We start from the raw sequence: 11,754 nt of genomic DNA on the forward strand, positions 1-11,754 counted from the left end.
CCCCAGAAAAAACCAGAACGGGATCCAGTCATTTAAATGAAATTTTGATCTAATCTGGTCTAATCTCATTGTTGCAAATTGTTTTGATCTAATCTGGTCCCTAAAAGGTGTGACAACTCTGTCCTGGACACAGCAACCGCCGACGAGTATGCATCTAGGGTGTCAAATGCCACCTAGCAATGGAATTTTAGGCCTTGCATTTCAACCATCAACACACACCAAAACTAGGGATGCAAACAGATCGGATCCGGATCAGTTAAATACATAGAAAAGTCGGACCCTGATCAGTTCAGAACATTAAAAAATCATGAAATGCTCATACTGGATCCAGACCGTTTGCATACCTAACCAAAACAAAGACATGTCATGAAAAACGCAGTCAGATTCTCTTGATACTAAGCATCATACAAAAAAGACATCATAATCGTATGAAAAACTGTAGTAAACCAACCGTTAAAGAAACACAACATTTAAAATGAAACACTATGGACAGAAGAACATCAGTCCCATACTTATCATATGGATGAATAAGATGACAAAATAGAAGAGACTGCAACAGAGCATTTAAACAAAAGCTTCAAAATGTTGCAGTCTATTGTGTGTTTTCCTAATTCTACGCACATACAGTAATCAATCCCTTGGTCCTGTGCTACTGGAAGACTTCTTCCCAGTGTACCTCTGTTGAACAAATAAAATGTAAGAACCCTCTTAAAATTAATTAAAACATGATGACCAATTAGATAGGTGTTTCCAAAGCTCACCTGTTTTCCAATGTTAAATGGAACATACTTGTACTTGATCATGTGTAGAATCTGACGCTTCATGGTCAGGGCAAATAGCACTATCCAGTAAATCAGTAATATAGGCCAGAATACTGGAACATCAAATACTGAAAAGAAAGTCATAACAAAAGCAACACAGAATGCTTTTGTTATGGAGTACCTGAAAACAGAGAATAAACTATCAGACAACTCCAGCATGCACTTTCCTATCATTGCCCTACCTAAATTTCTGTTGAGTGCTGGATCAATGAAATTATACCAAGCGTCAAATGACAATCTGTGAGCATGCTCTTCATAACAGATGCTTTACTGGCCCACAAGGGCTCTGCACACCTCGCTGTGGGTCATCTTAAGGCTTTCAAATTGAAGAAGGATGAGAGTTTGATATCCAGGGTGTGTGCACCCTTTGCCCCAAATGGGAAACTATCCCTGGTGAGCAAGGGGGGAGGGGGGGGGGGGAAGTACTTGTGAAGCTAAGTCACAGGGACTCGGCAAAGCAGGAGACGCACTCGCGTCGACGCGATGCGGGTGCGGCACCGGCTGCGGTCAACACGACCCTGAGTGCAGTCAACGCACCCAGGGTCATTTTGGTCCATTTTTTCAGACGTTAAAAAAAAACCGATGAAAAAGGAGGATTAGGGCAATTTCTTTTTTTGCCCTAATCTCCTCTCCTCTCCCGCGCAGCTCAGCTCGAGTCCTCCCAACGCCACCTCCTCCTCTCCCTCGTCGCAGGTACCCTCTAGCTTCCTCTCTCTCTCTTCTTGTGTCAGCAATGGAGGGGCCGAGCCCCCCTGCTCCCTCTCGCTCTCATGTTGGGTTGGCAGGGGAGGAGCTGAGGCCCCTGCTCCCCCTCTCTCTCTTGTTGGGTCGGCAGTGGAGGGGCCGAGCCCCCCCTCTCGTTCTCTTGTTGGATCGGCAGGGGAGGGGCTTAGCCCCCCCGTCCTCTCTTGTTGGGTCGGCAGGGGAGGGCCCCCTTCCCTGCTCCCTCATATTTTAGGGGAGGGGCTGAGTCCCTCCTTGTTTTTGGCAGGGGATATATATAATATATATATTTTTATATCAAAATAATGTTTGTATAATTGATTTGAAATTTTGAATATATATTTTTTTGTGTTTTCAGGATAAAAATGATGGATAAAGGGAAAAGACTTGAGTCATCCTTATCTGAACATTTGAGTTCTGCTGCTAGTTTTGCTGATAGTTGTAGTGAGGCTGATGAGGTGGGGCCACTATGAGTACATGTAGATAAACTTGCAAAAACTGGAGAATGAGGTAATGAAAACAAGAGATTTAGATGCAAGCTCTATGAAAGATATTTTGTTTGGTCTTACACAAGATTGAAAGCTCATTTGTTGAAGATACCAGGACATGGCATTTCAGGATGTAGAAAAGTTGACGAGGCAATGCGAAGATAATACAAGAAAATACAAGAAGAATATGAGAATAGAAAGACAATGACCGATTCATGTGCAGTTAGTGTGCCATTTGCAAGCCACCAAAAAGATGCTGAAAAAAAAAAAGTCGATGTAGGAGGTAAATGAACAATACAAGCAACATTCAATACATATGAAAGAGAAAAATTGTATAAAAAAGTTGGGAGGTATTTTTATTCTAGTTCACTCCCATTTAATGCGGCTAGAAATCCTTATTGGAAGAATTTAGTAACATCCTTGGCAAATTGTAATTTGAGTGACTATGTGCCTCCAAGCTCAGAAAAAATATGAACCACACTTCTTGCAGAAGAGAGAGCAAATGTGAAGAGGTTGTTGAAAATTAAAAAATATTCATGGGAGCAAAATAAAGTTTCTATTGTGTCTGATGGACGAACAAATATTCAAAGGCGTCCACTGATCAATTTCATTGCTTCTTCGCTTAATGGCCCAGTATTCTTGAAAGCAGTTGACGCATATGGAGAATATAAAAATGCAGAGTATTTGAAAGGGTTGTTTATAGAAGTCATAAAAGAAGTGGGTAATCAGAATGTTGTACAAATTATTAAAGACAACGCTCGAGTTTGTAAAAGTGCAGCATTGAGTTTGAAGAGTGACTACCCTCATATTTTTTAGACTCTCTGTGTAGCAGATAGCTTAAATCTAGCCTTAAAGAGCATATGCAACATCAAAGAAGAAGAAAATTCATAAGCATATTTTTATGTTCATGGATTGAAGATTTAGAAAGAAATATCAAAAGCATTAAAAATTTTGTTATTAACCACATTGTGCTAATGCTATATTTAATAGGCATTCTAACTTGAAATTGTTGAAGGGCGCTGAAACACGTTTTGCGTCCATCATTGTGATGGTGAAGATGATTAAAAAAGTGAAAGATAAGGATGAACCCATGCTTCACAGAGTTTATGAAATGTAGAATAATATGATTGAAAAAATAAAAACTGTTGTTTTCAAGCATGAAGAAAAAAAAACTGTGAATGATTATTTCAAATATTTGGGATCCATCATTCAAAAGTATGGAGAAATTGATGGAGATGTAAATCATAGGATAAAGGTTGGGTGGATGAAATGGAAAAGTGCTACTGGAGTGCTGTGCGATCGTAGAATGCCATTGCGGTTGAAGGGAAAGTTTTATAGGACGACTATTAGACCCGCTTTACTTTATGGTACGGAATGTTGGGCTGCCAAGAGACATCATATTCAAAAAATGAGTGTAGCTGAGATGCGGATGCTTAGATGGATGTGTGGAAATACAATAAAAGATAAGATTCGGAACGAAGAGATACGTAAGAAGGTAGGTGTTGCACCCATTGAAAATAAGATGCGAGAGAATCGTTTACGGTGGTTTGGACATATTCGGCGAAGGCCTAATGATGCTCCAGTTAGAAGGTTGGAGAAATGGGAAAATATATTAGTTAAAAGAGGTCGGGGTAGGCCTAGGAAGACTTGGATGGAGATGATAGGAAAGGATATGAATGCTTTGAACCTCACCGAGGACATGGCGTTGGATAGAAATGATTGGAGGAAAAGGATTCATGTGGAAGACCCAAAATGAATTTCTTTTTTGGTTCATATCGCTGACCCCAATTGTTTTGGGATGAAGGCGTAGTTGTTGTTGTTTGTTGTATTCATTCAATTTTAGTCAGAAGATGGGATAAGAGCAACACTCATTTGCATTGCATGACACATTCTCTTAATCCAAAATATTATGCAAAAAAGTAGCAAGCAGATGGTATTGGTCGTGTCCCACCAAATCTAGACCAAGAGCTATCAAGACATAGAAATATGTGTATGATAAAACTTTTTCCTGAAGCATATCTTCTAAATCAAGCCACATAAGAGTTTAAAAAAATTTCATCTTCGAGATTATATGAACGAACATTGTTCGCAAGAGAGAAGGATAATATAGATCCTATCACATGGTGGTCAACATTTGGATCAGAAACGCCTCTTCTCTAACGTCTTGCATTACGATTGCTATCGCAACCTACTAGTTCATCTTGTTGTGAAAGAAATTCGAGCACATATTCTCAAATCCACAACGTGAAGAAAAACAAACTCACAAGCAAGCGTGCAGAGGATTTAGTACATGTTTATTCAAATCTTTGGCTACTTTCGCGAACTAATGATGAATACAGGTACTAATTTGCTCTCTTACTTATTTGATTATTTATTTTTTAAATTTTCATTTAAATATACTTTTATTGTATTTAACATTTTCAAATTGGGTTTGTAACGCAGACAAGAAATATCCAAATTTTGAGATGTAAACCCAAAAAAGTGTGACTTCGAGAGAGACCATGATTTCAACATGACAAACATGGATTTATCTGAGCCCAATCTTGTTTTACTTATTTGATCGATATTTAGGTTGATTTATGTAATTGCTTTACTTATTTGATTGATATTTAGGTTGATATATTGTATGCATGATGAATGATATTATGACAATGTTAACTGTTAAAACTTCAAAATTATATATATATATATATATATATATATATATATATATATATATATATATATATATATATATATATATATATTACATTTTTGCCCTACCGCACCCCCGCACCCTAGGTTTTTGAAAGTGCCGCACCCCCGCACCCGCACCCGCACCCGCACCCATGTGACTTAGTTGTGAAGTTTTATATTGCGGACACTGACTGACTCAGGTCCACGGTGAACATGATACCACTCGTCCATAAAGAGATGTCCAAACTATAGCAGTGGTTTCTCCATGTAAAATAAAATAAAAAATAAAAAACAGATGCTTTACAATTGGAACAGAAATTTAAGCTTAAAGATGACAGAAGCAGCTGGAAAAGAAATAATAGAAAAGAAAAGGACAAAAGGCACTATTCCGACAGTTCCCAAAGCTCCAGTATGTAAGGAACCAAAAAGTAAATTGACACATTGGAACTTTCAATATGGTAGATTAATAAAGGTCAGATGATAAGTCAAATATGTTTTGCAAAAAAAGACGGTGCAGCAAGCATTCAAGACAACTTTTTCCACAAGTGCAGATTCAGTGATAATAGTCTGTCATGTCCATGTTATGAGTGAAACTTTCCAGTAACCATTTTCTACAGCACTTAGATTTCAGTTAGAGTTCACATTGTATGCAGTCACTGCATGGTGGGTATGCAGTGACCTGCCTGACAGCCATCCATCTTGGCATTTCTCCAGATGGGTTGGTGCGCATCTCGAGAAATGCCAAGATGGATGGGCCAGCAGTAGTGAGGCTGCATGCCGCTGCATAAAAATGACCTTTTTCAGTTATCAAATAAAAAATTTAGGATTGCTGATAGCTGGGCTTCAAAAGCTGGTCGTTTAGCGATATTTAGTTTAGATATTCTACAAAGAGTGCAAAAGTGTCACACTAACACGATGTAATAGGTCTACATAGTAATTAGTATGACAAGAATGATATATAGTGGAACCATCCTAGATGTTTGAGGATCTTCAAAAGATGAGTTTCCCATTCAGTAAAGTAAACCCATGTCCATTGGGTTTTTGGATTGCAGGTTCTGGGTTGCAAAGGTCTAAAGACCACACTTTGCTGGGGTAGGCTTGTTTGAACAAAAAATGAGGTCTATTCTCAAAAGTCCAAGTTGTGGGTCCTCGTTTGCTGCCCAATGTAGATAGGGATGTCAATGAACCAGATTTTGTCCAAAATATGACTGAATTTGATTCTGTTTAGTTGCATTTGGTAAGCCAAAACAGTCTCCGATTATAATCAGATGCAGATATGGTTTTGATTTTACCGAATCCAAGGAATATCCGATGTTTGTTGGATATCCAAATCTGTTTACATGTAAAAAGCAGATCTGGTATGAGTTTGTCACCATCCGAATCTGAATCCTAATTCGAATCAATTTAGCCAACATTCGATTAGTCAAATATGGTATTGGCCATATCCGATCTAAATCTGAACTGTTTACATCCCTAAATGTAGAGAACCAGGTAACACCATGCAAGTCCAAGCGGAATATGAGTTGTAAGCCTTGACGCTCTTTAGTTCGTCTAGCTAGCCTTTCACAGGGATGTTTTCAAGCAATTGCATCACCAACTACATTTACTAAATGAGGACCACTAGAATAATGTTAACTGGAGTATGAGCCGAGATTTTCCTGGCATTTTTGTCCTTTTTCTTAAATTTCACTGCACGGATGTGTGATCTAGATGCTTGGTTACAAAAACCATCTCTTAGGTCATCCGATTATGATGCATAAGAAGGATCTTTTAAGGCTTCAAAATCAACGGCTTAGAATTTTCATAAATATTCAATCACCCAAAAACACATTTTTCATCGAAAATACATGATCCAACAGTAGATTCCTAGCAAATGGATCATGCCAAATACATTCACAGGGTTGGATTTGCAGAAAAAGTGTTGGAGATGCCTAGTTCACACTCCGTTTCACACATTTTCAGTTAACATATTCTAGTGGCCCTACTAAATGAAGACACCATCTCAGACAAGCTATGATCAAGCAAACCCTACTTGAAGGTCAACAAACAAAGTAGCATGATATATTTTCATGTCACAATGCACAAAAGCAAGGAAATATGAAAATGCAACAAGCTACCATAAACAGACCAAAGCTAATGACCTCGGGGTTTACTTCTTCAATGTTGCACAAGCATCTACCTAAATTACACTTAAAGGCAAATAAAAGCAATAAGTAACCATACAAGAACCACAAATTCCTTTAACCTTATATTCCCCAAAGGACAGATCTCTAAGTCACATAGGTTGTGGAGACAAGTTAGACAACTGATTACAAAAAAAAAACAAAAAAACTAGAAATGCAGACAAATCAAAAGAACACTAAATGGATCAGTTCCTAACACCCACATTGCAATCTCAACTAAGAATCTCAAGTGATCGCTCAAAATTCAAAACCTATGTCACATGGACACTCCACTTAGCATGTGTATCCTGTGTCAACATGACACAATACTCGGATACACCAAGACAATTTATGGACACAGTCAAACTAGTGTTGATACAGTCAACACTGTGGCACGTGCATTTGTGTGTGTATGTATGGCCGTCTTCCAATGTATTAATTTTTTATAACTACTGTATTGTACCAAGCATATCCACATCATGTCCCATTCCCACACCCATATTCATGTGGCATGCCTTACAAGTTAAAACACAAGACCAAATTGAAATCAGTGATAATCCAGAAACCATGTTCCCCCACAACACATGACCACTAAAACAACCACTTAAGAAAAAAATGATCCTTAGAAAAGTAATTGTAACTGCCTAAGAAGAAAATACATTATAGACAAATATCTAAAGCCTATCACCCTCCAACAACAAGAGGAGCAAAACTATTCATTATGAAACAACCTTTCAAAAACAACCACTTTAGACAAATGATCCTTAGAAAAAGTATTTAACTATACAAGAAGGAATAAACAAATATCTAAAGCCTAACAACTCCAACAATCAGAGCAGAAAAAACAGAGTTATTGGAAACTTCTTAGGTAGGCGGAAAGTGCACGCCCCAGAAACTCGCTTTGGAAGCGTGATACTCCTCACTTCTGAAACTTCATGGGAATCTCGATTCTCACACGCCACTCCTATGTTTCTTACATGCTTCTTATATGCTTCTCTCACGTTTTTTTTTCATGTTTTCCTTGTTCTTGCTCTCACACTTTCACTTACTTCCCAAGTACTTTCTCTAAATTGGCAATCATTATTGTTAGATTTTAACAAAAAATTAATTATTAGCATTTGCTGCAAGCAATACATCATGATCAGCATTCTGATAGACATTATTATCACCACCGCATTTGCTTAGAAGAAGAGATTTTCATGGTATAAAAATATGGATTCTGTTCAGAAAACATAGGATATGATGGCTTAGCAAAAACAGAAGTAACAAGTGACTCATCCATCTCCTAGGCCTCACAAAGCCTACAGAATCACTTACAGGCAACTGAATCATTGCAAGCTGATTGCAGATATTCTTGATTTTGGTGAGGTATTCTAAGACTAACTGGTTCTTCTTACAGTCTATCATATGCTTATTCATATGCATAACATTTGACTGTGAATGCCGGACATACAAGTTCTTTAATTCACCCCCCTCTTCTTGAGCTATAGGAAGATCCACAACTTGTGCTCTTCTGGAAGCCTCGAGTTGAGCCAACCCAAACAGTCTTTGACCCTTGGACAACCATTCAGCACAGGTTGAGTTATAGATGATGACTTTGCACTTTTTTGCTCTTTGCATCAACTTCTTCCTGTCCAACATATTCAGAAGGTGCTTTCACAGACTCATTTGTGTTCTACAAGCTTCATGTGCTTTATATAGGGTAGCATCACTCTTTTTCAGATACTATAGTTGGAGGAAGTTAACTTGATATTAACTTTAGAAAAGGTAAAAGATATGGAAGAAATATTAAGTGACAGACAGAAAAATGTTTTTTCAGCTGACCCCAAAAAACAAAGAAAACAGGTAAATCAAATCAATGCCCCTTTTTTATTTTAGCATGAGAAGTAAAATTCAGTTATGCAGCAGAGAATACTGAAATAAAAATTAATATAGACTCATGGGTTGACCGACATGGATCCCAAGGTGATGACCTGACCTCACCTGATATGTAGCAAGGCAGAACTGATTGAAGGAAAAATTTAGATTAATTGAAAAACACCACAGTTAAAGGAATAATAAGAAGTTATGATGGGAAATTTAATTGGTTGAGATCTTAAGACAAGAAACAAAGAATAGAAAGAAAAGATAGAGAAGAAAATAGAAAACTTGCATAAAAAGATTCAAAGTTCTCAGGAGAGAGAGAAAAGAAAGAAGAAACCATATTGTTAAAAAAGGAAGAATAAGACAAGATTAGAAGGGAGGAGTAAATAGGAACGTGGAAGATGGATGAAAAAACCAAAGGGGCATGAGATAGGGATTGGCATCACCCTTTCCAGCACTTGAAAACTTCAGATCCATACAAGATGAGGTGATCTTAGCTCTAATACCATGGAAACATAAACCCAAAGATCGTACAAGCATGGGAGAAGAGTAAGAAGGATGGAGAGAGAATCCATGGTTAGTCCTTGATCAGCTTTCTTGATGAAGAGTTGCACCTCAATTCTTTCCTTAACATATGAGTGCCCTAATAGGGTTGTTTACACACAATACAACTATAAATAGTGTGTTTGGCTGATGGTAAAAGTTATCACTGGAGATAATTTTATCAGCAGCAGCTTTTTCCCCTCAAAAAGGGAAGAAAAACCTCCCACAAATTCAAAAGGTGAGGAAAATTTTCCTCCGTGTTTGATGGTGTGCATGGGTCCTATGCAAAAAGCAAAAGTATATTCTCAAGGGAGAAACTTTCAATGCCATCAAACACACATAAAATGCCACAAGAGGGATGTCCCCTGTAGTACAACAGAATGACAAAAAAAAGTGCCTCTGAGGTTTACAACTTGAATTCCAATTCTTCCCTTGAGAGTCATGCACCTCTAGTCTAACAACTTTCACCTTATCTTGTCTTCTGTTATCTCAAGCAAAAAAGGCACTCCTAAACTGATAGGCAGACCTGATGAATAACAGTATGTCATAGACCAAGGTGATAATCTTGAGGCTCTAAATATGCTAATATATTTCATTTCTAGGTCCAGATGCTACATCTTTCATCCTTCATGTGTATCATCAAAATACAAAAACTACTCAGCACCTAACATCCATTTGCTCAATCAAATGAGCATAAACCAGCAACACCAAAGCAACCAAACACAATTAACCCAAATGATTTCCTATAACAAACTTTGCACGCATTCTCACACATTGAGAAAAGTTTACCACTTCAAAGACATGCATTGAGTGACACGGTCATCACCAGTGCACGATATTTTCCATGACCTTCTCTGATCCCGATCAATAACCTGCAACTTCTTGACTTCTTTCCACTTCTACAGTTAGTATAAAACTGAGTGGACATGATTATCAGTACTTCACAAATTTTTTCATGACCATCTCTGATTCCAATCAATAGCCTGCAACTTCTTGACTTCTGTCCATTTCTACAATCAGGGCGCCTTTGATGGTTTTGCCTTTGGCGTGGCACCCACGCACACCATCAAACACAGAAGAAAAAACTCCCTGCTTTTGGCGTTGGTGGGAAGTTTTTCTCCCCGTTTCTTGAGAAGAAAAAGTTGCTGGGTACCCCAGCGACTTTGTTCCCCTTGATAAAGTTATCTCCAGTGGTAACTTTTACCCCCAATCAAACACGCCCTAATGAAACATTTTCAGTCATAGACTAGTAACAAAAAGTAAAGCCCGACATCCTTCTAATGGTTCAAACATGCAACACCAGCAGGTTCCGCCTTAGCATAAAACTGCAACTAACTACTTTCAATATTGAATGAGGCAAAAGAAAATAGAGGACGATTTACTTGGAAGCAACCAGACGCCCAACGTTTTTCGCCAAGAGCAGAGCTCCATTCAGTGGAACTAAACAATTAACTCACAAGAATCATCACTTCCCGTTCAGAATCCACGTCTCATAAATCTTATTATACCAACCCACCGACATGTCTTACTCTACTAACCACCAAAATCCAAACAGCAAAGAATTCGTCCGACCCAAAACCAACCGATCAAAAACAAACTTTTGCCTAAAAGCAGCCTATTGATTACTTACTCCCGTGGCAAATACAGACCACAAAGCAATAGTGATTGACAGAAGAGAGCCAGCCATTACCACAGTTGAAAGCCGAATAGGGAATTCCAAAAAGAGAAGCAAACGAGGAAAAGGGATGAAGGAGGGCAGCAGAGTACCAGAACTTTAATTCCGGGAGACGGCGAATGAAGGGCTTGAACTCATCGGAACCCTTGGTCGGCAACGACGCCCCGTCGAGCACTTCGAGCTCCGGATCCTCCTTGGGTGAGAGAAACCCGATCAACAGGTTCAGCACGTAGATGCCGAGCCCGTAGGAGACGATGTAGAACCCCTGGACGTAGTAGACACGCAGCGAGTAGATCACGGCGACCGCGAGGGTTCCGATCCACCGGCCGACGGGATGCGGCGTCGATCGGTCCAGGTAGTACTGGAACGCCCTGGAGAAGTCACTCCTCCACCTTGCGATGGGCACCTGCGCCGCGGCGTCGCCCGAAGATCCCTCCATCAAAACCCTCTCTCCTTGCCCTCGGGATCCAAGGACCAAGACGAAGGGAATACGGCGGAATCGTATACGAAACGCAGAGAAGCGGTTCACAACGGCCCCACGGGATAATTCCCCATCGAATACTTGTGGAAGTTTCCGAGAAGCCCGCAGATTCAGGGCCCCATCAGAGCTAGGGTTTCTGCTACAGTCTCGCTCGATTAGGATTTAGGGGCGGCGATCCAAGGAAGAAGAGGGGACTCAGAGACGAAGAATCGACCGGAGAAACAGACCGATTCCGGTGGTTCGTGAGATGGGAGATCGAGGGAGCGAATTTGAACTGCTCTTCAAGGACTCGTGCGACGAAAAAACTCCCTAGGATGGATAA

General features: G+C 39.4%; 1 protein-coding gene across 1 annotated transcript; it reads right to left on the reverse strand.

Moving 5' to 3' along the window:
* Positions 1–363: 363 nt before the first annotated feature.
* Positions 364–11,567, reverse strand: LOC149833909 (protein RER1B-like). Its single transcript, XM_090011094.1, has 3 exons — positions 11,044–11,567; positions 762–942; positions 364–678 (listed from the first exon to the last, which is right to left on the reverse strand). Exons 1-3 carry the CDS (start codon positions 11,388–11,390, stop codon positions 631–633), a joined length of 576 nt encoding a protein of 191 aa, XP_089867220.1. The 5' UTR covers positions 11,391–11,567; the 3' UTR covers positions 364–630.
* Positions 11,568–11,754: the final 187 nt, after the last annotated feature.

Source organism: Nuphar pumila, chromosome 6 (assembly GCF_984573655.1).
Source record: "Nuphar pumila chromosome 6, dmNupPumi1.hap1.1, whole genome shotgun sequence".
Lineage (NCBI taxonomy): Eukaryota > Viridiplantae > Streptophyta > Magnoliopsida > Nymphaeales > Nymphaeaceae > Nuphar > Nuphar pumila.